This window comes from Syngnathus typhle, linkage group LG21, assembly GCF_033458585.1.
Source record: "Syngnathus typhle isolate RoL2023-S1 ecotype Sweden linkage group LG21, RoL_Styp_1.0, whole genome shotgun sequence".
NCBI lineage: Eukaryota > Metazoa > Chordata > Actinopteri > Syngnathiformes > Syngnathidae > Syngnathus > Syngnathus typhle.
This window is the reverse complement of record NC_083758.1, coordinates 7,628,381-7,655,657: the sequence shown is the minus strand read 5'-3', so window position 1 is coordinate 7,655,657 and position 27,277 is coordinate 7,628,381. Positions and strand designations below refer to the sequence as shown.

Genomic DNA, 27,277 nt, shown 5'->3' with positions numbered 1-27,277 from the left:
AACCAAGCAACACAACCAAGCAACACACAAGCAACACACACAAGCAACCAACCAAGCAACGCACACAAGCAACCAACCAAGCAACACAACCAAGCAACACACACAAGCAACCAAGCAACACACACAAGCAACACACACAAGCAACACACACAAGCAACGCACACAAGCAACCAACCAAGCAACACAACCAAGCAACACACACAAGCAACCAAGCAACACACACAAGCAACACACACAAGCAACACACACAAGCAACGCACACAAGCAACGCAACCAAGCAACACACACAAGCAACACACACAAGCAACGCAACCAAGCACCACACCCAACCAAGCACCACACCCAGCCAAGCAACACACACAAGCAACACACACAACCAAGCAACACAACCAACCAAGCAACACACCCAACCAAGCAACACAACCAAGCAACACACCCAACCAAGCAACACACCCAAGCAACCAACCAAGCAACACAACCAAGCAACGCAACCAAGCAAGCAACGCAACCAAGCAACACACACAAGCAACACACACAAGCAACACAACCAACCAACCAACACAACCAACCAACACAACCAACCAACCAACACAACCAACCAACACAACCAACCAACACAACCAACCAACACAACCAACCATACAAACAACACACATACATACAACAAACATACATACAACAAACATACAACATATACAAACAACACACATACAACAAATACAAACAACACACATACAAACACACACACAACACATACAAACAACACACACAACACACACGACACATACAAACAGCACACGGAGCGCGCGAAACAAACTAACGAAACAAACTAACGAAACAAACAAGCACATGAAACAAACAAACTCACGAAACAAACAAACTACGGTGCACACAAGACAAACAGTAAACAGTAAACAGTAAAAAACAAAACAATACATACTTTTTGACTTTGATACAATACATATAATAAAAATAATACAATACATACAGTACAAAACATTAGATACAATACATACATACAATACAAACAATATAAAAAAAACAATGACATACATACAATACAATGCAATACATACTACAATACAAACGATACAAACAACACATGCGATACAAGCAACACATGCGACACATGCGACACAAGCAACACATACAGTACAAACAACACATGCAGTACAAACAACACATGCAGTACAAACAACACATACAGTACAAGCAACACATACAGTACATACAGTACATACAGTACATACAACACGTAGTATGTTTGTTTGTTTCGTGTGCACCGTAGTTTGTTTGTTTCGTGTGCATGGTAATTTGTTTGCAAGACAGTACATAAATACAGTACAAGCAAGACAGTACATAAATACAGTACATGAATACAGTACAAGCAATACAGTATATTAATACAGTACAAGCAAGACAGTACGTGAATAAAGTACAAGCAAGACAGTACATGAATAGAGTACATGAATACAGTACAAGCAATACAGTACAAGCAAGACAGTACATGAACACAGTACAGAGTGAATACGGTACATAGTAAATACGTACATAGTAAATACGGTACAAGCGAGACGGTACAAGCAAGACGGTACAAGCGAGACGGTACAAGCGAGACGGTACAAGCAAGACGGTACAAGCAAGACGGTACAAGCAAGACGGCGGTACATAGTAAATACAGTACAAGCAAGACGGTACAAGCAAGACGGTACAAGCAAGACGGTACAAGCAAGACGGTACAAGCAAGACGACGGTACAAGCAAGACGGTACAAGCAAGACAGTACAAGCAAGACAGTACATGAATACAGTACAAGCAAGACAGTACATGAAGACAGTACATGAAGACAGTACAAGCAAGACAGTACAAGCAAGACAGTACAAGCAAGACAGTACATGAAGACAGTAAAAGCAAGACAGTACATAAATGCAGTACAAGCAAGACAGTACATAAATACAGTACAAGCAAGACAGTACAAGCAAGACGGTACATGAATACAGTACAAGCAAGACGGTACATGAATACAGTACAAGCAAGACGGTACATGAATACAGTACAAGCAAGACGGTACAGGAGTACAGTACAAGCAAGACGGTACAGGAGTACAGTACAAGCAAGACGGTACAAGCAAGACGGTACAAGCAAGACGGTACAAGCAAGACGGTACAAGCAAGACGGTACAAGCAAGACAGCGGTACATAGTAAATACAGTACAAGCAAGACGGTACAGGCAAGACGGTACAAGCAAGACGGTACAAGCAAGACGGTACAAGCAAGACGGTACAAGCAAGACAGTACATAAATACAGTACAAGCAAGACAGTACATGAAGACAGTACAAGCAAGACAGTACATGAAGACAGTACATGAAGACAGTACAAGCAAGACAGTACAAGCAAGATAGTACATGAATACAGTACATGAATACAGTACATAAATACAGTACAAGCAATACAGTACAAGCAAGACAGTACATGAACACAGTACAGAGTGAATACGGTACATAGTAAATACGGTACATAGTAAATACGGTACAAGCGAGACGGTACAAGCAAGACGGTACAAGCAAGACGGTACAAGCAAGACGGCGGTACATAGTAAATACAGTACAAGCAAGACGGTACAAGCAAGACGGTACAAGCAAGACGGTACAAGCAAGACGGTACAAGCAAGACGGTACAAGCAAGACGGTACAAGCAAGACAGTACAAGCAAGACAGTACATAAATACAGTACAAGCAAGACAGTACATGAAGACAGTACAAGCAAGACAGTACATGAAGACAGTACAAGCAAGACAGTACATGAATACAGTACAAGCACGACAGTACAAGCAAGACAGTACATGAATACAGTACAAGCAAGACAGTACAAGCAAGACAGTACATGAATACAGTACAAGCAAGACAGTACAAGCAAGACAGTACATGAATACAGTAAAAGCAAGACAGTACATAAATGCAGTACAAGCAAGACAGTACATAAATGCAGTACAGGCAAGACAGTACAAGCAAGACAGTACATAAATACAGTACAAGCAAGACAGTACAAGCAAGACGGTACATGAATACAGTACAAGCAAGACGGTACATGAATACAGTACAAGCAAGACGGTACATGAATACAGTACAAGCAAGACGGTACAGGAGTACAGTACAAGCAAGACGGTACAAGCAAGACGGTACAAGCAACACGGTACAAGCAAGACGGTACAAGCAAGACGGTACAAGCAAGACGGCGGTACATAGTAAATACAGTACAAGCAAGACGGTACAAGCAAGACGGTACAAGCAAGACGGTACAAGCAAGACGGTACAAGCAAGACAGTACATAAATACAGTACAAGCAAGACAGTACATGAAGACAGTACAAGCAAGACAGTACATGAAGACAGTACATGAAGACAGTACAAGCAAGACAGTACAAGCAAGACAGTACAAGCAAGATAGTACATGAACACAGTACATGAAGACAGTACAAGCAAGACAGTACATGAATACAGTAGAAGCAAGACAGTACAAGCAAGACAGTACATGAATACAGTAGAAGCAAGACAGTACAAGCAAGACAGTACATGAATACAGTACAAGCAAGACAGTACATAAATACAGTACAAGCAAGACAGTACAAGCAAGACAGTACATAAATACATTACAAGCAAGATAGTACAAGCAAGACAGTACATAAATACATTACAAGCAAGATAGTACAAGCAAGACAGTACATGCATACAGTACATGCATACAGTACAAGCAAGACAGTACATGCATACAGTACATGCATACAGTACAAGCAAGACAGTACATGAATACAGTACAAGCAAGGCGGTACAAGCAAGACGGTACAAGCAAGACGGTACAAGCAAGACGGTACAAGCAAGACGGTACATAGTAAATGCGGTACATAGTAAATACGGTACAAGCAATACGGTACATAGTAAATACAGTACAAGCAAGACGGTACAAGCAAGACGGTACAAGCAAGACGGTACAAGCAAGACAATACATAAATACAGTACAAGCAAGACAGTACATAAATACAGTACAAGCAAGACAGTACATGAAGACAGTACAAGCAAGACAGTACATGAAGACAGTACAAGCAAGACAGTACAAGCAAGACAGTACAAGCAAGACAGTACAAGCAAGACAGTACAAGCAATACAGTACAAGCAAGACAGTACATGAAGACAGTACATGAATACAGTACAAGCAAGACAGTACAAGCAAGACAGTACATGAATACAGTACAAGCAAGACAGTACATGAATACGGTACATAGTAAATACGGTACATAGTAAATACGGTACATAGTAAATACGGTACATAGTAAATACGGTACAAGCGAGACGCTACAAGCGAGACGGTACAAGCAAGACGGTACAAGCAAGACGGTACATAGTAAATAGAGTACAAGCAAGACGGTACAAGCAAGACAGTACAAGCAAGACAGTACAAGCAAGACAGTACATAAATACAGTACAAGCAAGACAGTACAAGCAAGACAGTACAAGCAAGACAGTACATAAATACAGTACAAGCAAGACAGTACAAGCAAGACAGTACATGAAGACAGTACATGAATACAGTACATGAAGTTAGTACAAGCAAGACAGTACATGAATACAGTACAAGCAAGACAGTACATGAATACAGTACATGAATACAGTACAAGCAAGACAGTACATGAATACAGTACAAGCAATACAGTACAAGCAAGACAGTACATGAATACAGTACATAGTAAATACGGTACAAGCGAGACGGTACAAGCGAGACGGTACAAGCAAGACGGTACATAGTAAATACAGTACAAGCAAGACGGTACAAGCAAGACAGTGCAAGCAAGACAGTACAAGCAAGACAGTACAAGCAAGACAGTACAAGCAAGACAGTACATAAATACAGTACAAGCAAGACAGTACATAAATACAGTACAAGCAAGATAGTACATAAATACAGTACAAGCAAGACAGTACATAAATACAGTACAAGCAAGACAGTACATAAATACAGTACAAGCAAGACAGTACATGCATACAGTACAAGCAAGACAGTACAAGCAAGTCAGTACAAGCAAGACAGTACATAAATACAGTACAAGCAAGACAGTACAAGCAAGACAGTACATAAATACAGTACAAGCAAGACAGTACATAAATACAGTACAAGCAAGATAGTACATAAATACAGTACAAGCAAGACAGTACATAAATACAGTACAAGCAAGACAGTACATAAATACAGTACAAGCAAGACAGTACATGCATACAGTACAAGCAAGACAGTACAAGCAAGTCAGTACAAGCAAGACAGTACATAAATACAGTACAAGCAAGACAGTACATAAATACAGTACAAGCAAGACGGTACAAGCAAGACAGTACAAGCAAGACGGTACAAGCAAGACGGTACAAGCAAGACGGTACAAGCAAGACAGTTCATAGTAAATACGGTACATAGTAAATACGGTACAAGGAAGACAGTACATGAAGACAGTACATGAAGACATTACAAGCAAGACAGTACATGAAGACAGTACAAGCAAGACAGTACAAGCAAGACAGTACATTAATACAGTACATGAAGACAGTACAAGCAAGACAGTACATAAATACAGTACAAGCAAGACAGTACATGAATACAGTACATGAAGACAGTACAAGCAAGAAAGTACAAGCAAGACAGTACAAGCAAGACAGTACATGAAGACAGTACATGAATACAGTACAAGCAAGACAGTACAAGCAAGACGGTCAGGCAAGACGGTACAAGCAAGACGGTACAAGCAAGACGGTACAAGCAAGACGGTACAAGCATGACGGAACAAGCAAGACGGTACAAGCAAGACGGTACAAGCAAGACGGTACATGCAAGACGGTACATGCAAGACGGTACATGCCCAGGGGTGTCAAACTCCTTTCCTTGGGGGCCGAATCCCTACATGTTTTCCAAGTTTCCCTTGTTAAACACACCTGATTCAAATGACCAGTTAGTCTTCACTTTCAGCAGGAGCCTGATTAATTGAATCAGGTGTGTTTAACGAGGGAAACTTGGAAAACATGTAGGAATTCGGCCCCCGAGGAAAGGAGTTTGACACCCCTGTGCAAGACGGTACATGCAAGACGGTACATGCAAGACGGTACATGCAAGACGGTGCATGCAAGACGGTACATGCGAGACGGTGCATGCAAGACGGTACATGCGAGACGGTACAAGCAAGACGGTACAAGCAAGACGGTACATGCAAGACGGTACAAGCAAGACGGTACAAGCAAGACGGTACAAGCAAGACGGTACATGAATACGGTACAAGCAAGACGCTACATGAATACGGTACAAGCAAGACGGTACATGAATACAGTACAAGCAAGACGGGACATAAATACAGTACAAGCAAGACGGGACATAAATACAGTACAAGCAAGACAGTACATGAAGACAGTACATGAAGACAGTACAAGAAAGACAGTACAAGCAAGACAGTACAAGCAAGACAGTACATGAAGACAGTAAAAGCAAGACAGTACATAAATGCAGTACAAGCAAGACAGTACATAAATGCAGTACAGGCAAGACAGTACAAGCAAGACAGTACAGGCAAGACAGTACAAGCAAGACAGTACATAAATACAGTACAAGCAAGACAGTACAAGCAAGACGGTACATGAATACAGTACAAGCAAGACGGTACATGAATACAGTACAAGCAAGACGGTACATGAATACAGTACAAGCAAGACGGTACAGGAGTACAGTACAAGCAAGACGGTACAAGCAAGACGGTACAAGCAAGACGGTACAAGCAAGACGGTACAAGCAAGACGGTACAAGCAAGACGGTACACGAATACGGTACACCAATACAGTACACGAATACAGTACACCAATACAGTACACCAATACAGTACACCAATACAGTACACCAATACAGTACACGAATACAGTACACGAATGCAGTAAAAGCAAGACAGTCCACGAATGCAGTAAAAGCAAGACAGTCCACGAATGCAGTAAAAGCAAGACAGTCCACGAATGCAGTAAAAGCAAGACAGTCCACAAATGCAGTAAAAGCAAGACAGTCCACAAATGCAGTAAAAGCAAGACAGTCCACAAATGCAGTAAAAGCAAGACAGTCCACGAATGCAGTAAAAGCAAGACAGTCCACGAATGCAGTAAAAGCAAGACAGTAAAAGAATGCAGTAAAAGCAAGACAGTCCACGAATGCAGTAAAAGCAAGACAGTCCACGAATGCAGTAAAAGCAAGACAGTCCACGAATGCAGTAAAAGCAAGACAGTCCACGAATGCAGTAAAAGCAAGACAGTACACAAATGCAGTAAAAGCAAGAAAGTACACGAATGCAGTAAAAGCAAGACAGTCCACGAATGCAGTAAAAGCAAGACAGTCCACGAATGCAGTAAAAGCAAGACAGTCCACGAATGCAGTACACGCAAGACAGTACACGAATGCAGTACACGAATGCAGTACACGCAAGACAGTACACGCAAGACAGTACACGCAAGACAGTACACGCAAGACAGTACACGCAAGACAGTCCACGAAGGCAGTAAAAGCAAGACAGTCCACGAATGCAGTACACGCAAGACAGTACACGCAAGACAGTACACGAATACAGTACACGCAAGACAGTACACGCAAGACAGTACACGCAAGACAGTACACGCAAGACAGTACAAGCAAGACAGTACACGAATACAGTACACGAATACAGTACAAGCAAGACAGTACACGAATACAGTACACGAATACAGTACAAGCAAGACAGTACACGAATACAGTACAAGCAAGACAGTACACGAATACAGTACACAAATACAGTACAAGCAAGGCAGTACACGCAAGGCAGTACACGCAAGACAGTACACGCAAGACAGTACACGCAAGACAGTACACGCAAGACAGTACACGCAAGACAGTACACGCAAGACAGTACACGCAAGACAGTACACGCAAGACAGTACACGCAAGACAGTACACGCAAGACAGTACACGCAAGACAGTACACGCAAGACAGTACACGCAAGACAGTACACGCAAGACAGTACACGCAAGACAGTACACGCAAGACAGTACACGCAAGACAGTACACGCAAGACAGTACAAGCAAGACAGTACAAGCAAGACAGTACACAAATACAGTACAAGCAAGACAGTACACGAATACAGTACACAAATACAGTACAAGCAAGACAGTACACGAATACAGTACACAAATACAGTACAAGCAAGACAGTACACGAATACAGTACACAAATACAGTACAAGCAAGACAGCACAAGCAAGACAGTACACAAATACAGTACAAGCAAGACAGTACAAGCAAGACAGTACACAAATACAGTACAAGCAAGACAGTACACAAATACAGTACAAGCAAGACAGTACATGCAAGACAGTACATAAATGCAGTACAAACAATACAATACAAATAACCTAAATACATACAAACAATACAATACATACAATGCAAACAATACAATACAAACAATAACATACATACAGTACAATACATACAATACAAACAATACATGTCTATGTGTCAGCTGGCCTGGGAACGTCTTGGGATCACCTGCGATGAGCTGTATGAAGTGGCTCAAGAGAGGGAAATCTGGGAGTCCCTCCTAAAGCTGCTGCCGTCGCGATGCGGAAGAGGATGGATGGATGGATACCCTACCATACGTACAATACATACAATACCATACAATATCATACCATACAATACAAACACTACAATACAAACAATTGATTGATGGAACTTTATTCCACAACAGGGAAATTTACTTGTCACAGCAGCGTACGAGCAGGAATACAAGGGACAAGTGGCAAATGTAAAAATGGATAAATAAGAGAGCCCCCTAGTGGCCTTGCCCCAGGCAGTTGCCTGGTCTGGCTAATGGTAAAGCACAGCTCTGCGTCAGGGAGTTCGATGGTGTGACTTCTCACCGGCGTCACTGGTTTCATACAAAAAAAACCTTGAAAAGTACAAATGGTGCAATTGGTAAAAGTGATCACATTTACAGTCAGCTGAAACTTTACACCAACGGGCTTTCACCTGATTTGGGACTACTCAGCATCCTCAACATCACTGAGAGGGCTCAGGAGCCTCCTGCTTGCTTTGTATAGAAGGGTGCTGGCTGGGAGGCCTTTGAGCGCTACAAAACACAAACACAAATTATTGCAACAATTGTAGACAGTGAGTAGAGTGGCAATGGCGTGATATTTTTGCAACAATTATACATCACTACAGTTATATATTTAAAATATGTATACAATTGTCAGTAGATTGTAATGAGTTATAATAATGACAAACTTATCCAAGTAATAATATTTTAGTTTTATGATCCATCAACTCCCTCAAAAATGGCGGCATGAATCGAGCAGTCGTCCAAAACGGGAGAAAAATCACTCACGCTCGCAAATGTTTGTTGCGTAACGGAACCCGGCCGGGCGCCATCTTGGACTAGATTTGAACATGACGTAACAGATTGTCACAGTCATCAGTTTGCATAACACGGAAATAGCACACTATATGTAATGCAACATTGTTAATTTGATGAAACAATACGCCAAAGACATTTGAAATACTCTAGCCGCAAAACGACAGTCGCGGTGGCCGAGACGAGTGTGAAACTCTTGAATCGAACAAACTAGACGTCCGTCGTGAGAAACGGCGATCAACGGCAAACATTTGATAGCATATTAGCTTACCCGAGAAACCGCCACACGGTCGCTGGCGCCGGTATCCGAAAACTCCCCTTGAATCCTGCAACAAACAAACAAGGCGTCCGTCGTGAGAAGAAACGACAAACATTTGCTCGCTTACCCGAATAAAACCGCCACGCGGTCGGTGGCGCCTGCATTTGAGAACTCGCCTTGAATCCTGCAACAAACAAACAAGGCCTCCGTCGTGAGGAACGCCGATGAACGACAAACATTTACTAGCATGCTAGCGCGCGGGCGGGCGGATGCACTTGTATTTGAAAACTTCCCTTGAGCGCGCCTTTCCCCGTTTCATGACGTCACATCCGCCGATGCAAATCGTCCTCGCCTGCTCGTCCAATGGCGCTTGGCACACGCGTACCACGTGACAGGCCACTTCCTTAGCGAAAAATCATGGCCCAAGCGAAATGTGACACACCCGCCCTTGGCCGTTTTATCTGTGACGTTACTCGGACATCCCATTGTGTACGCCACCATTTTAGGTGCACCTAATAATAGGCCACTTCGTTAGGGAAAAATCATGGAACTGAAAGTGAAAAGGGCCACACCCGCCCTCACCTCGTGATTGGCTGGTTTCTTTGTGACGTCGGTAATGGACACTTCGTTAGGAACTATGCCTACCTAAGTACAGGCCACTTCCTGATTGGCTGTTTTGTTTGTGACGTCACTCTTAGACGCTACATTAGGTACGCCATAAATGGCCACACCTAATAACAACTTGTCATGGGGATTACTGTGGAAAGGGTTGCTTCGCTGACTCATTAACCCGTGCCTCCAGCCAAGTCATGTCTCTTCTGAGTAGAAAATAGTTTATATAGAGACCGTTTTAATGACAGGCTTTTTAAAAGTCACCTTGCACACCTCCATTGGCGCATAGTTGCCCATTCTTCCTTGCACACTTGCACAAGTTCAATCTAATTGTTGTTACTTGGTGTGAATAAAAATAAACTACAATAATAAAGTGAAATAATTAAGAACTCTGTTATGTCGGTTTCAATTTTTGTACTTCTTTTAATTATCCTACAACAGTTGCAATGCAAGCGTACATATTTTGCATTTTAATCTCAAACCTTTGCTTGGTATCTATTCTTGGCATAGAAACAAGTGGATGGCTTCAGTGTGGTGGGCGGAGTCAGTTCCAATCTGGTCCGGTCCGACCTGCAGATTTGCTCTCACCAAGCCGTGTGTGACTGACTGGTGGGCAAAAGTTCTCAGCGCCTTCTGGTGGTGCCGGCGCCGCTGCTACAGTTGCGGCTCAGCTGGGGGAAGCGGACGGCGGGCGTCCTGGAGGTGGGGCCGTACAGGCCCAGGTTTCGGGCCGCCGCCGACTTCTTGGGTAGCTTGACGCACGGAAAGGGCGAGAAGGGCTTCGTCATGGACGGCGAGGCCGGCAGATGCGATCGAGACGAGGGGGCGATGGAGGAGAGGGACGGCGTGGACAGGAAGCGTGTCTGGTATAAGCCTTGAACTGGTGTGGAAGAAGCGGCGAGGTAGTCGGAGCTGGGCGGCGGCGTGGAAGGCGGCGTGGGCGAGGACGACGGCTCAGCAGACGTAAACGTGGAAACCGGAGAAGGAGATGGACTCAGAGTGGAAGGTGGTGAAAAGGGGAGGCCGCTGTCACTGGGAGGCGGCGCCACGGCGGAGGAATGTCCATTGGCGCAACTTGACGAGCCCTTTGGAGCAACTGAAGAAGCCGGAGGAGCGGGCTCGCTTTTTCCCAAAGTCGTATCTTGAAGGTTTTCATCCAGATGCACGGAGCCCAGTTGCGCCTCCACCTCTTCCACCTGTGCGGAAACGTTCTCTGCGGAGGAGCTGCTCCCCTGAACAACGCCATCGGTGATCCCGCCTTCCGATTTGCCCTCCGCTTCATCCAGCCGCTGACATTCTCCCAAGCCCGGCTCAGCTGGGGTCCGGGTCGCGTTCTTGCGCCGAGCCGGTTGGGGAGACCCCGCGCTTCCTCCGCAGCCTGACGACACGCTGCCGTCGGAGAGACGAGAGTCGCGGCAGCGCCGCCTGGCCGGAGAGCCCCGAGCGCGAGACGGAGCCACTGTTGAGGAGACCCTGCCGGACGGCGAGGAAGCGCCGCGGGGCTTGCGACCCACAAGCAGATGATTGATGACGCCGCTGGAAGGCTTGAGCTGGGACGCCAGAACGCGGGTGGCGGGACACTTGTCTGCAGGGATGTTAGACCAACGTTTGTATGTAAGCACTCCCAAAACTTTTGGCGTCAAATCCCCCCCCTCCCTCGCCACCTGTGCGGATGCAGAGCTGCGAGGCCTGCTGCTGCTGCCGCCTCTTGATGCGAGCGTACTGCTTCTTGAGCGCGTAGATGTCAGTGCTCATGCGCTCCAGCATCATGCTGTTGATGGCCGCCTGGTGCTCCGCCCTGGCTCCTCCCCCCACCGCGCCCGGACTCAGCTCGGCTATGTCGGCTCGCTGGTCTGGGCGCAAACGGTCGGCGGGCGTCACGCGGGCTTGTCCGAGCGTTGGCGCGTGTCCGAGCGGTCTGACCTTTGAGGTGCTTGTGGTATCGCTGAATCTCCGGCGCCAGCAGCCCACCCAGGGGCCCCAAACAGCCAAGCGCCGACATCACCGCGTCTTGGTCGTCCGCTTCCACCGTCTCGTCGTCGCTCTCCTGACCGCTGGCGAGGGCAGCGCGCGCAAGCCGTCAGCGCGGAGCCAACGTTTGGCTTACTCCGGCGGCCCCTCCCCTCTGCCTCACCTTGCGTCGGGCTTCACTGAGGTCGGGAAGGGCGTGATGTTGTACGTGTACTTCTCCCGCAGCTCGGCCAGGTGAGGGAATGGAAAGGGCGCCATCCCGTAGACTTCCTGAAAGACATTATGGACTCGTTTGTCAACGTACTTGCAGCTTTTTTTTTTTTTTTTTTTACCTGTATGAGGTCAGGAGGGTCGACGAGGTTGCGGTCCAGCATCTCCTCGGTCAGACGACCCATCGTGCTGTAGAACTCGTCGGCCGTCTGGCAATACAAAATCCTCCTGCGCAATGTGAGAATGCAATTTGGAATTTGTGTTGCGACACTCAAAAGCGGGCGGGCGGGCGGCGAGCAGAGGCTGCCCTCACTCTCCGAGTCTCTCCCAGATGGCGAGGGCGACGCGGAAGAGCACCTCGGAGCCCTCGAAAAACACAGAGTCCCAGATCTTGAGCACGGTGGGCGCCGGCAGGCACGTGGCGAACATGGTGAGGAACCACTGCATGGTGAACACGTTGGTCAGCGGCGGCTCGTAGCTGCCTGGCCGAGACCACGTCAGTTGGGATATTTTGGCGCGCCACACAACATCGGAAGCCACGTGCGGCGACGTCATACCTCCGGCCTCCTTATTGGCCGCCTTCTGGAGGCGGTGCAGGTGTTGGGAAAGGCGGGGAAGCTTAACGCGCAGCAGGTCTCGGAACACCGCCATGTCCACTGACGGAGACGATACGGGGGGGGGTCACGTGACGCGCGTGCTCTGACGGCAATCGAAAGTCCGTACCTGACAGAGCGCGGAGGTTGTTGGCAAAGTAGCTCTCGGGCAGCACTTTGTCAATCAGGTAGATCATGACCTGCGGATGACATCATCATGATCACGAGCGTGTGTCGAGACGTGGCCGGCGTCAAGGTCACCTTTAGCGCGTCGCTCTCGTCGCCCTGCGTGACCACCAGGATGAGCGCGGCCAGCACGTTGAAGCCTTGGCAGTAGCCCACCGCCTTGTTCCAGCGGGCGTACGCCAGCAGAACCCGCTTCAGGACCACTCTGTCCTGCTCCCCCTCCTGGCCGCAGTACGAACTGCAGCCCGTCCTGTGCAGGTCCTGGGAAGAGACGGGCGCAGACGCTCACGTAACGGGCGAGGGCATGAGCCCGCCGCCGCCGCACTCACCTTGACGATCTGGATGCCCAGCGAATCGTCGTCCGGGTTGCTGCGCTCGTTGAAGGCGAATCGGAGCGTCTTGTCCCAGTCGATGGAGATGCTGTGGAGGTACTGGTCGGCCAGCGTCAGCCACACCTACGCCACGCCGGCGCAATGGTGAGTCGCGTGGACGGACGGCGATGCCTGTGAGTGACTCACCCTCTTCCTCCATTCTTTAGGGATGCCGGTTGGAAGTCTGGCCACAGCTTTCAGGGCGTCGTACCACTGAAGAAGAAATTGTTTGAAAAGAAATATTAGTAAGCGAAGCTATAAATGAGCAATATTTCACACATTTGAAGGTTTGTTGAATTGGTCCGTTTTCTGACATCATTAAGAAAAAGGAATGTATATAGTTTGACCTGCTGGAATCCATTCTTCCCAACAGAAGGCTCAATGGTGAACTTCAGCCTTGTGTCCACTCCTGCCGACAAAAAGTAAGAACAGGTTTAAAAAAATAATAATAATAATTTACACCAGTAAAAACAGTCATTCCATTGTTGAGCTCAACTATATTTTAAAGCGACCAGCTGATGTCCTGCTTGCGCACGCGCAGTAAGCAGTGTCGCTGTCCTTTGCGTCGCGGTGCTAAAAACTCATCTTGACATGGAAACCACACCCGAATGCAGTCCGCAAGTATTCAAATAGGCGGAAGTGGAACAGTAGATGGGTTTTGAATCCATAAGTGGGACAAAACCTGCTAGTTCGGCCTCGTCCGGTTCGTCCTCGATATTGTCCGCCATTGCACCTTTTATTCCCCGAGCTGTTTTTTCCCCCCCTGCCGCTTGCTCGCAGCTTTTGGAGAGGATTAACTAACGCCAAATCCACGCCCACTTCGGTTGTCAATCACGCGGAGATTAACAATCACTCAGCGGCCATTAAATTAGGTACACTTGCACATTTCCACACGCACTAGAAAGATATCTCATCTGGAATGAGATGAACGATTTCCGCCCCAGCAGCACCGTTTACCTCCTCTTTAATTTTTTTTTATTTTAAATAGTTCTGTACGGGTGCATCCATGCTTGGTTTGGGTGACGTTTCTCTTTAGATAATGGTCGTCCGGTCGCGCACGTCACCTGGCTCGAGCGTGCAGAGCAACCTGGGAGCGCTCCTGGAGATGCCGTTGCGCTTCCTCAGCACGCTGCTGATGATGCTAGCGACCCCGCCCGACGCTTGCTGCAGCTGCTGTTGCTGCTGCCGGCGCTGCCGTTGCCGGCCGGCGGCCGCTCGAGGCCTCCTGCTGCCGGCCAGCGATGAGGCGGAGGCGCCGCCGAGCCGCTCCTGCCGCATGCTGAGCCCTGAACAAGTCCGACGTGCGGTCAGCTCATGATGGCGACTCGTCCGCAATTTTTTTTTTGTTGTAATCACCAAATGTCCGCTTTGGAATCGTATGAAAAGGCTTCCAATGAAGAGGGCTACCGCTGCGGACGATGCCCAACACTTCTTCCTCTTCACCCCCCCCCCACCCTCTTTTTTGACGTCATCAGGAGGCGGTGCAAAAATGCAGGCGGATGCACCACCAGGGTGCGCTCATTCCCATTTGTTTAAAATGAACTCTGCCAAGCTGCTGTCAGGTCAGACTGTCAATTTCAAAACGTTTCTTACGTCGTTTTTTGGAAACGGCCTGAAGGCAAGCAGTGATGATGTCGTAGTTCTTGTGCAGTTTGTGCACCAATCGGTCTCGTCGTCTCAGCTGGCGAATCAGCTTGGCCGACTGGACGCTCGTGCGGTATTTGACCTCCTGGATGATGGCACGGAGCTCCTCGGGGGCTTTGGGAAGCAAAGAAAACGCTTACAGTACTGCCCATATTTTAGTCCCTGGGCCAGCAGGGGGCAGCACAGAGGTGAGTCAGTTTGCCATGTCATGTGACGAGAATGCTGCGGATGTGACAGATCAGGAAGTCCAAAATTGGGTGTTGACACTCAGCATTGTTTTAACTTGACCGGGGTCACATAACGGGTGACCAGGCAACACACACACACACACACAGCCCCACAAGAATGTCCACTGTCAACATGCTCATTAGCGTTTAGTCCCGTCTAGAAGGTTTTTCCCCCCACTACCAGGACACTTTGGCTCCTTGAATCTGAATTGAGACATGAAGAGCAGGTAAATAAAGATTTGAATTTACCGGGCTAGCACCCCCTGCTGGTGTGTTATTTGTCGTTCAAGTTAGCAATGGGATTATTTTCAGGCACACACGCGACAGTGCAAAGGGATCACAATGACACATTTTTTTGCATTAGTTTAACTAATACCCAACTTGAGTTAAAAACAAAAAAACGGGGGAGGGATCTTAACTTGTGCGCAAGCGACCGACTCTTGTCGCTCACCTTTGCGGGCCAAATAGTTGACTTGATGCCTCCTGGTGTGTTTCTCCTGGAGCTCCTGCAGGAATCCGGATCCGGTGTTGCAGCGGCCCAGGAAGGCATCCGGCCCGGACGCCTCCGTGGAGCTGTCCCAGCTGTCCAAGTTTCTCCTACCGCTGTACGTGTCGTACAGCTCCACGAGCAGGCAGTCCACGATGGACGTCCTCGGGGTGGTCGCGTCGGGGTCGCTGTTGTCGGACGCAGCAGGGTCTGGCGGCGAGGGTGACGTTGGAGGCGGGGAACCACTGCGGGAGCCGCCAGACGAGCCAGCCGGACCGATCCACCGCTGGAAGCCGGAGAAGTCGTCCGAGCTAACCAAACTGTCGCATATGTCAACTCCCAAAAGTTGCACCTCGGACGCCATGGCTGAAGTTGGACGAGCGACTTTGTGCACGCACGATTTGGAAGTTTTGCTTAAGTTGTGGGCTCGCTCATCGCTCCGTGCAAACTTTTCACACTTCCTTCCTCAAGCCACGCAATTGGCCGGCCCACATTCAGGCCAACGAACTCTGCCAAAGTTCGGCTGGTGCGACAGGTGCGACAGCTTTGATCGACCAATCAGAGTGCAGCTCCTAAAGACATGAACGCGACCAATCAGAGGCCAGATCCCCAAAGTGCAAAAGAGACCATTCCAGTTTGTTCCTTGCGGCCACGTTGACATTTCTTCCAATTCTTGGTGCATGGGCGTAGGTTTATATTGGTATGGCAGGGACATATCACAACCAATATTTGAGGAATACAAAATAGTCCCTGACTATATTTACAATTTTATTTTAATCCAGCAAAAATCTAAGGTTTAGAAATGTATGAGAATTAAATTGATTTGTTGAAATATATCTACATTTATGTTTTAAAATGAGTTATACTTATCCAAATAAAAAAAATAAAAAAAAAAACAGCCATGAGGTGTACCTAATAACAGTTCTTTAGTTTGGAACTGTGGAAAAAAAAAAGTCTCCACTCTCAGTCATGGTTGTACAGGTCATATTTTATTCCATGTGTGCTTTACAGGGTTATAAATAATGGCATAAAATTACAAAAATCAGCGTGCTGGAAGCTCCAAGCCTATATACATGAATGTCACTCCAAATACATTACCTATAGAATCATCTAGCACGTGTCTTCCTTTTTGTCTTTGTTTAGCTTTTGTTTCCATTGCCACAAACGCTCGGTCCATCTTTTACATTACAGCTATCAACAATGAGTTGGCAAAATATTTATGTACATTTCAGAGCCTTGGATCTTATACGTACAGTAGTAGAACAAAGTCCGGAGAGGTGGGACGGAGGTCTGCACATTCACGCTTCCTTTTGTGTATTTGTTTTTTAAAGGAGGAGGGGGGCGGCCAGCAATCTCAAACGCGTAGAAAAATAATGTGACATGATAAGAATTGCACAAAATCATTAGAGTGGTCTTTTAATTCTCTCATACTGTATTAAACATCATAGCAGAAGAATTAGTCCAAATTATGATAATAATAAAAAATAAAAAAATACACATGCCCATAAGTCCATCTCCATGGTAACCTTCCCCTCAAAAAAAAAAAAAAAAAAATGTTGGAGCACATCATTCAGTCCCCCGTTTTGTGTGTGTGCGCGCGCGCTGGTCCGGACATAGCAGTCAAGCTTAAACGCGGAACAGAGAGGGGGCGGGGTGGGGGTTTTGCGAGGGAGTCCATATTTGTAGTCCTTTGTAAAGAGCGTGCGTGTTACGCCTGACAAGGTCCGTGTGTTTATGGCTGGCTACATTCTTTGATTTCCACAGTAAAAGACATGAGCGTCCGCCACTGCCCTGCAAAATGAGATGACATCACTTATCGGGAGAGCCCTCGCCATCACCCCTCCCCCCCCAGCAAGATGGCGCCGACATGCGTCTCACGAGCCACATGCTTTAGAAAGACACCTCAGTAAACCAGCAAGTCATTTGATGCAACAAAAGGAACAGAAAAGACAACAAAACCAAAAGCGCTCCTCCACTTGCTGCCGTCGCTATGACAACGGCCTCCCGGGCACCTGTCAATCAAGTTCTCAGGGGGCGGGACGCTCGGACAATAAAGTAGAACGCAGAAAGAAAGGAAAAAAAGATGTGAGGAAATGACTGACCCACACACAGGAAGTGGGGGTGGGGAATGACACTGCCCCCTAGAGGTGGAAACACAAGTGCACCCCAAACGCTGTCATGCAGGTGGCCTAAAGGAGGAAGGACTGGCGGGATGCTTTTTTTTTTTTTTTTCTTTTCTTTTGGCTCCCAGCCCCCCTCTGCGGCCCCGCCCCCTCCGACCACGCCCGCCCTCGGAAAGGAGTGCACAAGGCGACGTTAAAAAATAGTGGTCTCGTACTTGGTGTTGACTCCTCTCTTGGCCTCCTGAGCCGGCTCCACTATCCACGGCACGTTGGCGTGGCCCTTCTGCTCCATGGACGCCTGCTCCATCTAAACACACACACGTGAAAATGAACACACACCATGGCGAGGACCAACTTTCTGCAACAATCCCCGCTGGCCGACGTCCACACAACTGTCGGGTGAAATGGAAGCAAAGGCCGCAAGCGCAGTCCAGCCAATCGTTCGTTTTGGTGGGCTGCTTCGATGTAAACATGATGAAGAGGAGGAGGAGGAGGAATGGGAGGAGGAGGGGGGGGGGGGGGGTGAGAGTCACTAGAGTCTAATCTCCACACGCTGCTGCAAACTCACAACACACACACACACACACACACAATCTTGTTAGCGGATTAGCAACACACACACACCCACATTATCGAGGCGGTCCACAGTACGAGCTCAGCCCGAGCCACGACTTACAGATGCGGCGTCAGCGTCCGGAGCGCACACACGCACAAAACCAAGCGTGCACACGCGAGGAAAGGAAAAGTGAGGAGGACCTGCGACTGAGCGAGATGGAAGAATCGGGAGGGAGGAAGAGGAGGAGGGTGGAGAGGAGGCCGGTGGGGGGTGTAAATGTGGCCCAGTGACCAGCGGCCCGAGGGCGACATGATGACCTGCACAGGGGGCATACAGAGTTCGCATAGAGGTCAAAGGCCGAGCCGGAGGAGATGTGCCTGAGGACGCCGACGGGCAGCCATGGCAAGGAGGGTCCTTGGAGAGGCACGCATGGCAATTAAGGCTTGATGGCAGGTAACCGTGGCGCAGTCAGCAGACACACACACACACACACGCAGACAGAGCGGAGCGAGCTCATCCATGAGGCCAGCTGGCGAGCGGCGCCGGCGGGCTGCTTACGGATTTGCGGATGTTGAGGCCGCGCGGCTTGGGCACGGGCTTGCCGGGCTTGCTGTCGAAGCTCTCGGGCAGCGTGGACGAGCCGTGGCCGCTCTTGCGCGCCTGCAGCGCCAGCTGGTAGGCCACCTCGAAGGCCTGCCCCAGCGTCAGGATGATCTCGTAGGCCAGGTTCTGAAAAGAGGCGGGATATAAATTCAAGCCGATGTATCATTTGCATACCAGGGGAAAGAAAATAGACGCGCACCACATCGAAGGCGGTGAAGACGTGGCAGTAGTGGTGGCTGGACTTGAGGTCTTTGGTGATGTAGGCGAAGGTGGACAGGTCCTCGGGATCCTGAGCGGCGCACGAGATGTTGCGGATCTCGTGCTCGGCGATGACGTTCTGCCGACAAACGCGCCCCCGAGTCGTTATTATCATTCCGCCTTTGTCTCCGGCGAGACGCAAAACAAACGGCATTTATTATTCAGCGCGTATTTGGCGCGGCGTTCTGCTGCGCCAGCTCATGTCCTGCGGTGATGACAACAAGAAGATGTCGCAGGAGAGGAGGACTCATTAGAGAGAACGATTCCAAGATGGAGGATGCTTGCTTTCATTGGCTTCGGTTTGGATTGTCTACAGACGTACTACTTCTAAATGTACAATTTCAATTTAATTTAAATTGGAAAACAAATTAAAATGAATTGAGAACAAAATATAAAACCTCAGTGGTCAATCCAAATAAAATTTCCAGCCGGCGCTTTACCTTATTGGTGGCGTCGATGAACTTGACTCCCTTGTAGGACACGGAGAGGATGATGGTGGGCACCTTCTTCATCTGCTCCGTCGACTTCTTGGAGAGCGAGACAAGCGAAAAGAAATCATTTGAGGCCACCAGAGGCGAGGGAGGAGCTTTCTCCTCGGCGGCGCCCGAGTATGGGCCACCCGTACCCTCATCTTGGCGCAGGCGTCGTGCGTCGACTCGGTGCCCCTCAGCTCCTTCACCAGCATGGAGCCCAGGTACTGCACGCACAAAGCTCACGCGTCAAAAGTCCCGCCGCTGCCAAAGTGACGACGAACCCGACGTGCGACTCACGTAAGCTTCGTAGTCGCACGACTGGAAGATGAGCTTCTCGGGGTGGTGCTGCCAGTACTGAACGGGCGTGGACGAGGTGGCCTCGTTTGGCGGCCGCAACGTGATGGGCTCGCACCACTCGCCCGCCTGCCAACGACAACCAATCAGATGTCGGTGGGGAGGGGAGGGGGGATAGACACGAGCGCCGTCCGTCAATCACTCACCATGCTGACTTGGGCCATCTGCCGCTCCAGTTTGGATCTCGGCACGTCGTCGAAGTAGTTGTCGTTGCTGCGCTGGCGCCGCCGCGCGTCCGCCTGCATGATGAGGTGCTGCACGTCCAAGGAGCCGCCCGGGACCCCTGCCGCCGCGTACGCCGCTGGGCCCACCGCCGGGCTGAGCTGGGGGGGAGTGTGGTTGCCGCCGGGCTCCTGCGCACAAAGCCGACAGGCGCTCGGGTCGGGTCGGAGGCTTCCGGCGGGACGTCCGCGCACTCACCCGGAGGGAGACGGCCCGCGGGGGCTTCTGGGGCGTGTCCTCGTGGAGCCGGTCCCCCAACGAGGCCAAGATTCGTTTGCGGTGCCCGATCAGACTAATCTTCAAAACCTGAACGGAGACAAACATTTTATGATCATGATTCATTTTGATTTGACAGCTTATTTAAATCTTCAGATGATTCATTTTGTTTCTATGTATTTATTTATCGGGACATTTCTCCTAAATATCCTCCGCAATGCAAGATAAACATTCCGAGGGTCTTGAAGGGCGGCTTGACGCAAATCTAAATGAAAGCCTCCCACAGTTGGGACTTGCATAACGGCGTGGAAGTGCTAACGGCTAAGCTCGCCGCACTCTGACGTCGGGTTGTCCTTTCTGCCGCTTAATGAATGAATCATCAGATGGAACAACGTTCTGCCGCGCCGCCATCAAATGCACACTGTGATGTTGCTGTTTTGGTGCTGATTACACACACGAACGGGCACGCGCTTGGACGCCAATGAAAGGCTGCGTTGTTCCCGCGTCCACCACGCGTCCTCTGACTGTGCCAGTTACCACTTTTTTTTTTTTTTTTTTACCCCTGAAAAAAAAAAAGAGCAGCGGGTACCCGGCGGCCTTCGACGGGGACGTTTGCACCTTGGCGCAGCAGCCTCTCTGAGCGATGTGTGGCCGTTGCGGTAATTAGCTTCAATGTGAGGCCTTGCCGCCAGCGTAATGATTCTCCCAAAAGGTCTGAGTCACACATGCACACACACACACGCTTCATTAGCATTGCAGTCTGATATAAAAACTTTGTCCAATTATCGTTATGGGTTTATTAAATACGAAGGACTTCAAACCCAAAACGTCTTTTCAGCTATGGCTTCTTGACATTTTTTTGGTGGGTTTACTCATGATGAACATGCCTACCAAATTCCAAATTTTCAAGTCAGACTGGACTTTCAACATGTTTGGTGCAGTTACAGAGTCCGCAAATTTTCATACGGTCCTGGTTTTGGAGGCTGAATATTCAAAAATACAGTTCGTACATGCTTGACTTCGCGTACGCAGCAGCAGTCATAAGAACATCATCTACTTGAAGTACAGCAGACCTCCAGCTGAAGTTCACCCGTTGCCATGGCAACACAGCACCGCATCAGGCAGCCACGCACACACGCAGCTACATTTCAAGGAAGAGTCAGAAGATGAGGTCGTTACCACCGAGTGGACCGAGGAGGCCACGGCGAGCCAACGCTGCGTAGCGGCGCCGTTCGCATCTAAATGAGCGGTTGCCGCCATGTCATAGCCCGACGTCATCCCGCACGGGCGCCGCTGTCCACTCTTGATGTCGTTAGCGGGCGCATTTTCCGTCTCCGGTTTGCCAGCTGCCGCGCTAATCTCGTTAGCGCTGCCGTTAGCGCAGATGGGAGCGGCTTTGACTAACGGATTAAGGCGGCACAAATAAAGCAAGCTCAGAGAGAGGCTGTCGACAAGCCCGATTGCCAAAGACGCAAATTAATTGGAAAAACTCTCCAAACATCGCGGCAGATCGCGGCCGAGTCCAAATTAGCTGCCCGATCTCCGGCTTCATCCTTTTGGCCTTGATCCATCTCCTCCCTTGAAGCCATGACCTCACTGAGATCGTCCATCGACTCCTACGGAATCGATGGCGGTGGGTCAGAGAATCACAGGAGTCAGGTTACCTCAGAGGGACTCTTGAGTGGAGATCCTATTGATCCACGCCAGTCTTAGTGCCAGCTTGGCGGCAGCAGAACCGCAAATGAGACTTGTCGTAACAATACTCAAAGTGACATATTCTTTATCCTCTCCTGCCGACTACATTATTTAATTTCAAATCCTGTTGAGCTGCTTTCTTATTGTACTCGCCTTCAAACCTGAGACCACACACACACCGCCAGCACTTGGCTAGTGTGTGGAATGGATCATTAGTATTGACTGGCCCGTAAATCACACACACCGTTTATCCAAACCACACATTTGGGATGGGGGGGGGGGGGGTTCTACTACTGGACGGTAACGGCCAACTGGCTGCTTGGCAACCAGGACGAGCCACCGAGAAGGGTTGGGGGGAGGTTGCAATGTGTTGGAAGTGATAAAACAGTACAGTAGCCAATGGAGCGTCTGGGCGAGGGCGTGCGGCCAATGGCGGAGCGGCGTGAAGAAGCCCGCCTACACGGAGACAGATGCATCTCCATTAATAGCAGGAGGAGTGGAACTAGACTGTGTGAGTGTGTGCGTTAAATGCTGCAGGATCAACTTGAAAATGAGATCCCCTCACACACGCAAACACACGCGAGGATGAGAGTTGATGCTATTTTCTGGGTTACTAAAATACTTCAGAAGGGAAAGATGATGCGTGTTTCATAATGCAAAGCAGCAGCAGCAGCGTGCACACACAGAGGCGTCGAAAGTCTAAATTGGGGAGCAGAAAATACAAAATACCGCATATTGTATGCACAGTACGTAAATAAACACAGATAGCGTGCGTCCGTGGATTAAAAATGTAAATAAATATGAACTGCATAAACGAAACTGCATAGTTTTGGGCGCCTATAGATAGACGGTGCCAAAAAGGCGAGGCGAGGCGTCGCGGGCCCTCCGGTGTTGCTTATTCCGGACCTCCCGCAAATGGGTCACGCGCCAAGAACGCCACGCTGCTCACGTCAACATGATTTATGCTCTCCAAGTTGCTGTGGTGTCGTAGCGTCGAAACATTTTTGCGCTAAATGCGGATGCTTCGGATTTCCTCGGATTCTGTTGAGCGCTTTCACCGACCAAAATGTTTTGGATATATTTGTGGGTCGAACGAACAGAAGCCAGAGGTCACAATAAAGTGGGCTAGCTTGACGAGCCGCAGCGATGCTAACACCAGAAAGACACAAATCTGGCTGTAATGCTTTTGGTGCAGAAGGAAGCGCTGGATTGGTTTGCGGCCGTCACAGCACTTATTCCGCTCACGGTCGTATTTATCGAATCACGGGTGGCTCCGAGACCTTTGAAAAAGGCCTCCGAGAGAAGATGACGTAACCACTCTTGTTTGATTTGATGAATTATTAAAAGTTTGGACAGCGTGATCAATTTGAACAAAGGAGATGTGAGGATCTGGGCCGACAGCGACGCTGCACACTTTTGTTTTTGTGTTTTTTGCCGTAATGTTTTTTTTTTTGGTCAAGTAAATTCTGGCCACTTTTCGAACAGAACCAAGCTAGCCTTTTGGGAAGCGTACCGCTGCTTTTTGGTACCCTGACAGATGAATACCGTAATTTTCGGACTATGAGTCGCACCGGAGTATAAGTCGCACCAGCCATAAAATGCCCATAAAAGTGAAAAAAAACATATGTGTATATAAGTCGCTCCTGAGTATAAGTCGCCTCCCCCACCCAAACTATGAAAAAACCCGCGACTTTTAGTCCGAAAATTACGGTATATATATTTTTTGCTGCTGCTGCAGCAATGAAAAGTTTGACAAGCGTTCGTCAAAGTTGACACAAGGACTCTCGTTTTACACCTGAAGTTCCGAACCCGTTCGTCAAAACAAACACGTGTGGCCAGGAGCGCGAGCCGCGTTCGGACACACCGAGCTCTTTCTCTGGAAACCCCCCCCCACCACCACCACCACCCCTACCCACTACTCCCCGTCTTTACACACGCTCAATATCATCAGTCACGATAAGGACGCGGCACACAGACGTATCAGCGCTCACCTTCCCGGACGTCAAGACGCGTTCCCGACAGGTTAGTCCGCTTGCACTTTTGTTCTGCTTATCGCCGTTGCCTCTCCCTCTCGTTCGGCAGCTCTTCTTCTTCTTAGCTTGCGGCAGCTCGCCTGCATGTCTCTGCCTGATCTCGCTCTCTCTCCTCCCCCCCTTCTCCCTCCCTCTCTGCACCCTCCTCCTGCTCTCCATCTCGTCACTATGGCGACGCGGGCCGGGCGCTCGTATGGCGTCCGTCGGCTTACTACGACGCAACGTGATTCACGATCGGATCGTAGCAGGGGGGGAAAGAAAAGGGGGGGGTATCAATGCGGCAGGTTGATTGAAAGGTGGAAAGCGGGTGCCTCGAAGGAGGTAAAAAAAAGGAAAAAAAAAACGGATGTTTGAGTCACTGCTTGTGCAAGTGACGCTCATTCCTTCTTTTAATGAACGTGCGTCACCTAAAGAAGTTGCGAAACTAATACAGAGTAAAAACGATTGCCGCGAACTTAAGTGGAAATCAGAATATTATAGTTAAGTCATATTGCTTCGACATATAAATGATGATACGGGATCAATCTGAGGGGGAAGATAGTTTTTTACAAAATGAGAGTCGGGGGTTTGATGGCAGCGCGACGGGGTAGCGTCGGGTCGGGTTTGATCCCGCCATGTATATTTAAGGGCCGGAACCATCTGGCAGCAGGACGCCGCGCAATCTGTCCGCTTGGAGTCCGGACAGAAAAGGTGATAAGCGCACACACGCTGTTCGCCGTCGCTGGCACCGGGCCACCCGGAGTCGTGTAGGTACACACGCGCGCTTACTTCAATGAACCGCTATCATATCACCGTGGCCCGCGTCGCTATGGCAACCAGCAGTCGCCATGGCAACAGGCTAGCGAGGAAGACTGTCCTGGCTTCGCTCGTCCACAAATTTGCACACGCATGCATTTTTTGTCAAAAACAAAGTGCGCCGGGAATGCGTCGGACAAGTCGGGCCCTGTTGGTTACGCACACGAATAGACACACACGGCAGAACAGGCCTTCACACGCCAAGCGGCGGAAGAATCCCACTGCAAACAAACTGGGATGGCTGTTGCCAACTGCATTCCACTTCAAAATAAAAGCCCTGCACTTGTTTTGAAAGGGCGCGTTCAAGAAACGTCCACGAGGTGGTGCTGCTCACTTGAGTGATCCGTCCGTCTGCCACATTTGGAACTAAAAATGGCAATTTGGTGCATACTGGACTGATGTGTTGCTTCTTACGACGTACACACGAAAATTCAAAGTAATATAAAAAAAATAAATGAAATGACCTTGAACGAGTATGAAAACTCTCCACTTCACAATAAAAACAAATGTCAGTTTCCTGAAAAACATGTGACAGTCGAGCGGCGCCATCTTGTGGACGTTTCTATAACGCAACCGCATTTGACTTGTACCCCCTCTAGTAGCATTTGACGGCACTGCACTTGTACAGTCTTTTATCCTGCAGTATTACATAAAAGCACCATCTGACATTTTGCATTTATATGTCTTTGCATTATATATAGCTCTATCTATATCTATCTAGTAGACACGTGTATATCCATTTATGTTGCAGACTCCCATTCCACGCTCGGCCTTGACGTATATGAAGAGTGTCAGCATGTTTTCGCGCTCCCTGCGTGTCACATATGCATCCCACAGATGCGCGTGTGCGCGCACACACACACCGCAGCACGTAGGCGGCATCCCTGACGCTGCGAAGCATCTTGCGGCCCACATGCTTATATAACGAGGCTCTCTGCGCCTCCTCCAGCTGATCACTTCATCAGCGCTGCATGGCCGCAACGCACATTCCAGAAGCAAAGAGACGCGGCTGACCGTTTGAGTTTTGGCTTAGACTCACGTTGATGAGCTCGATCTCCCAGATCTTCTTGACCAGCTCCATGGACGTGTAGCCGTTGACCAAGAAGGACTTGGTGTAGTCGCCCAGCTCCAGCGACTCCAGCCACTCGGCCACCGACGTCGGGTTGTTGCCATCGTATCCGATTGGTCTCACCTGCCATGACAGAGACTGTGAGATAGGAAGTGCTGACAGAAGACAAGTGCTGCTGTAAAATCTGCTTATCTCAAAATGTTAGACGCGTCCCCCACTGTCGCCAAAAGTAAGACCGTCAAACTTGGGCGGCTTCAGGACTCACCCTGGGTAGGAGCCGAATGGCCTGCAGGAGGCGCTGTCTGTGGGCCGAGTTGAGGATGCCGATTTCCAGCAGGTCCTGGTCCTCCACCACGTTGCTGCCCTGTGCCAAGCCAAAACACAGAAGTGTTAGCGTGCTTCGCTTCACAGTGAGCAAACATTTTGCACTTGATGCCAATTTAAAGCTTCCCTCCACTTTAAAGCACTCGGCGTGAGGACGAGCGCGCCGCCGGAGCTTCGTTATGAGGCTCGGCGCTCGTTGACAGCCTCCAAAACTCACAAATTGTGTTAGCAAAAGTGTTTTGTCACACGCCTCATTGCCAGTTCTTTGCTAACAGTACTTGGATATGACAAAGGCTCTTCCTATTGTCTTTGTGAGGCCGAGCGCCAGTGCCAACTATTGGCTGGCATCCTACTGGGAATAGCAAACTTGTGCCAAAGCGTATCACAACCACGTCATAACGCTAACGTACAATGGTTGACAATTCAGAGGCAATTATATTAGTGCCGCACTGAGAAGCAGAGCGGAGTTGAGTTTTCATTCATTTCAATAGGGAAAGAAGAATTGGGCGTGATGTTATTAAGCCGGTAAATCCAGTAGCACG

At 48.8% G+C, this 27,277-nt stretch overlaps 2 protein-coding genes and 2 long non-coding RNA genes across 9 annotated transcripts in view; 1 reads left to right on the top strand and 3 right to left on the bottom strand.

The window, feature by feature from the left end:
• Positions 1 to 8,759: 8,759 nt before the first annotated feature.
• On the bottom strand, positions 8,760 to 10,154 carry LOC133145373 (uncharacterized). Its single transcript, XR_009710892.1, has 4 exons — positions 9,841 to 10,154; positions 9,726 to 9,780; positions 9,070 to 9,169; positions 8,760 to 8,989 (listed from the first exon to the last, which is right to left on the bottom strand). It is a non-coding gene; the product is annotated as an uncharacterized LOC133145373 (long non-coding RNA).
• Positions 10,155 to 10,728: 574 nt separating this feature from the next.
• On the bottom strand, positions 10,729 to 16,378 carry tbc1d30 (TBC1 domain family, member 30). Of its 2 annotated transcripts, XM_061268895.1 has the most exons (15): positions 15,979 to 16,378; positions 15,250 to 15,414; positions 14,721 to 14,942; positions 14,004 to 14,065; positions 13,804 to 13,869; positions 13,615 to 13,740; positions 13,361 to 13,546; positions 13,230 to 13,299; positions 13,064 to 13,162; positions 12,820 to 12,988; positions 12,629 to 12,734; positions 12,460 to 12,566; positions 12,249 to 12,379; positions 11,990 to 12,178; positions 10,729 to 11,910 (listed from the first exon to the last, which is right to left on the bottom strand). In XM_061268895.1, the coding sequence occupies exons 1-15, from the start codon at positions 16,376 to 16,378 to the stop codon at positions 10,949 to 10,951; spliced, it is 3,060 nt and encodes a 1,019-aa protein (XP_061124879.1). In that variant the 3' UTR covers positions 10,729 to 10,948. The 2 variants fall into 2 exon arrangements, with proteins under 2 accessions (XP_061124879.1, XP_061124880.1); XM_061268896.1 differs by lacking the exon at positions 14,721 to 14,942.
• LOC133145413 (uncharacterized) lies at positions 15,349 to 17,373 on the top strand. Its single transcript, XR_009710902.1, has 2 exons — positions 15,349 to 15,488; positions 16,031 to 17,373. It is a non-coding gene; the product is annotated as an uncharacterized LOC133145413 (long non-coding RNA).
• anks1b (ankyrin repeat and sterile alpha motif domain containing 1B) overlaps positions 16,982 to 27,277 on the bottom strand; it is a 35,351-nt gene continuing 25,055 nt past the window's right edge. For 2 of the 5 annotated variants that reach the window (XM_061268890.1, XM_061268893.1), the window contains 11 exons: positions 26,677 to 26,775; positions 26,382 to 26,534; positions 20,802 to 20,909; positions 20,528 to 20,734; positions 20,325 to 20,450; positions 20,180 to 20,251; positions 19,995 to 20,081; positions 19,496 to 19,633; positions 19,252 to 19,422; positions 18,353 to 18,444; positions 16,982 to 17,805 (listed from right to left, as the gene is read on the bottom strand). In XM_061268890.1, coding sequence (XP_061124874.1) covers positions 17,757 to 17,805; positions 18,353 to 18,444; positions 19,252 to 19,422; positions 19,496 to 19,633; positions 19,995 to 20,081; positions 20,180 to 20,251; positions 20,325 to 20,450; positions 20,528 to 20,734; positions 20,802 to 20,909; positions 26,382 to 26,534; positions 26,677 to 26,775 — 1,302 coding nt within the window. In that variant the 3' untranslated portion in view covers positions 16,982 to 17,756. Of the gene's footprint in view, positions 17,806 to 18,352; positions 18,445 to 18,893; positions 19,011 to 19,251; positions 19,423 to 19,495; positions 19,634 to 19,994; positions 20,082 to 20,179; positions 20,252 to 20,324; positions 20,451 to 20,527; positions 20,735 to 20,801; positions 20,910 to 26,381; positions 26,535 to 26,676; positions 26,776 to 27,277 lie in introns of all 5 variants that reach the window. The other 3 variants (XM_061268891.1, XM_061268894.1, XM_061268892.1) reach the window with 2 other exon arrangements.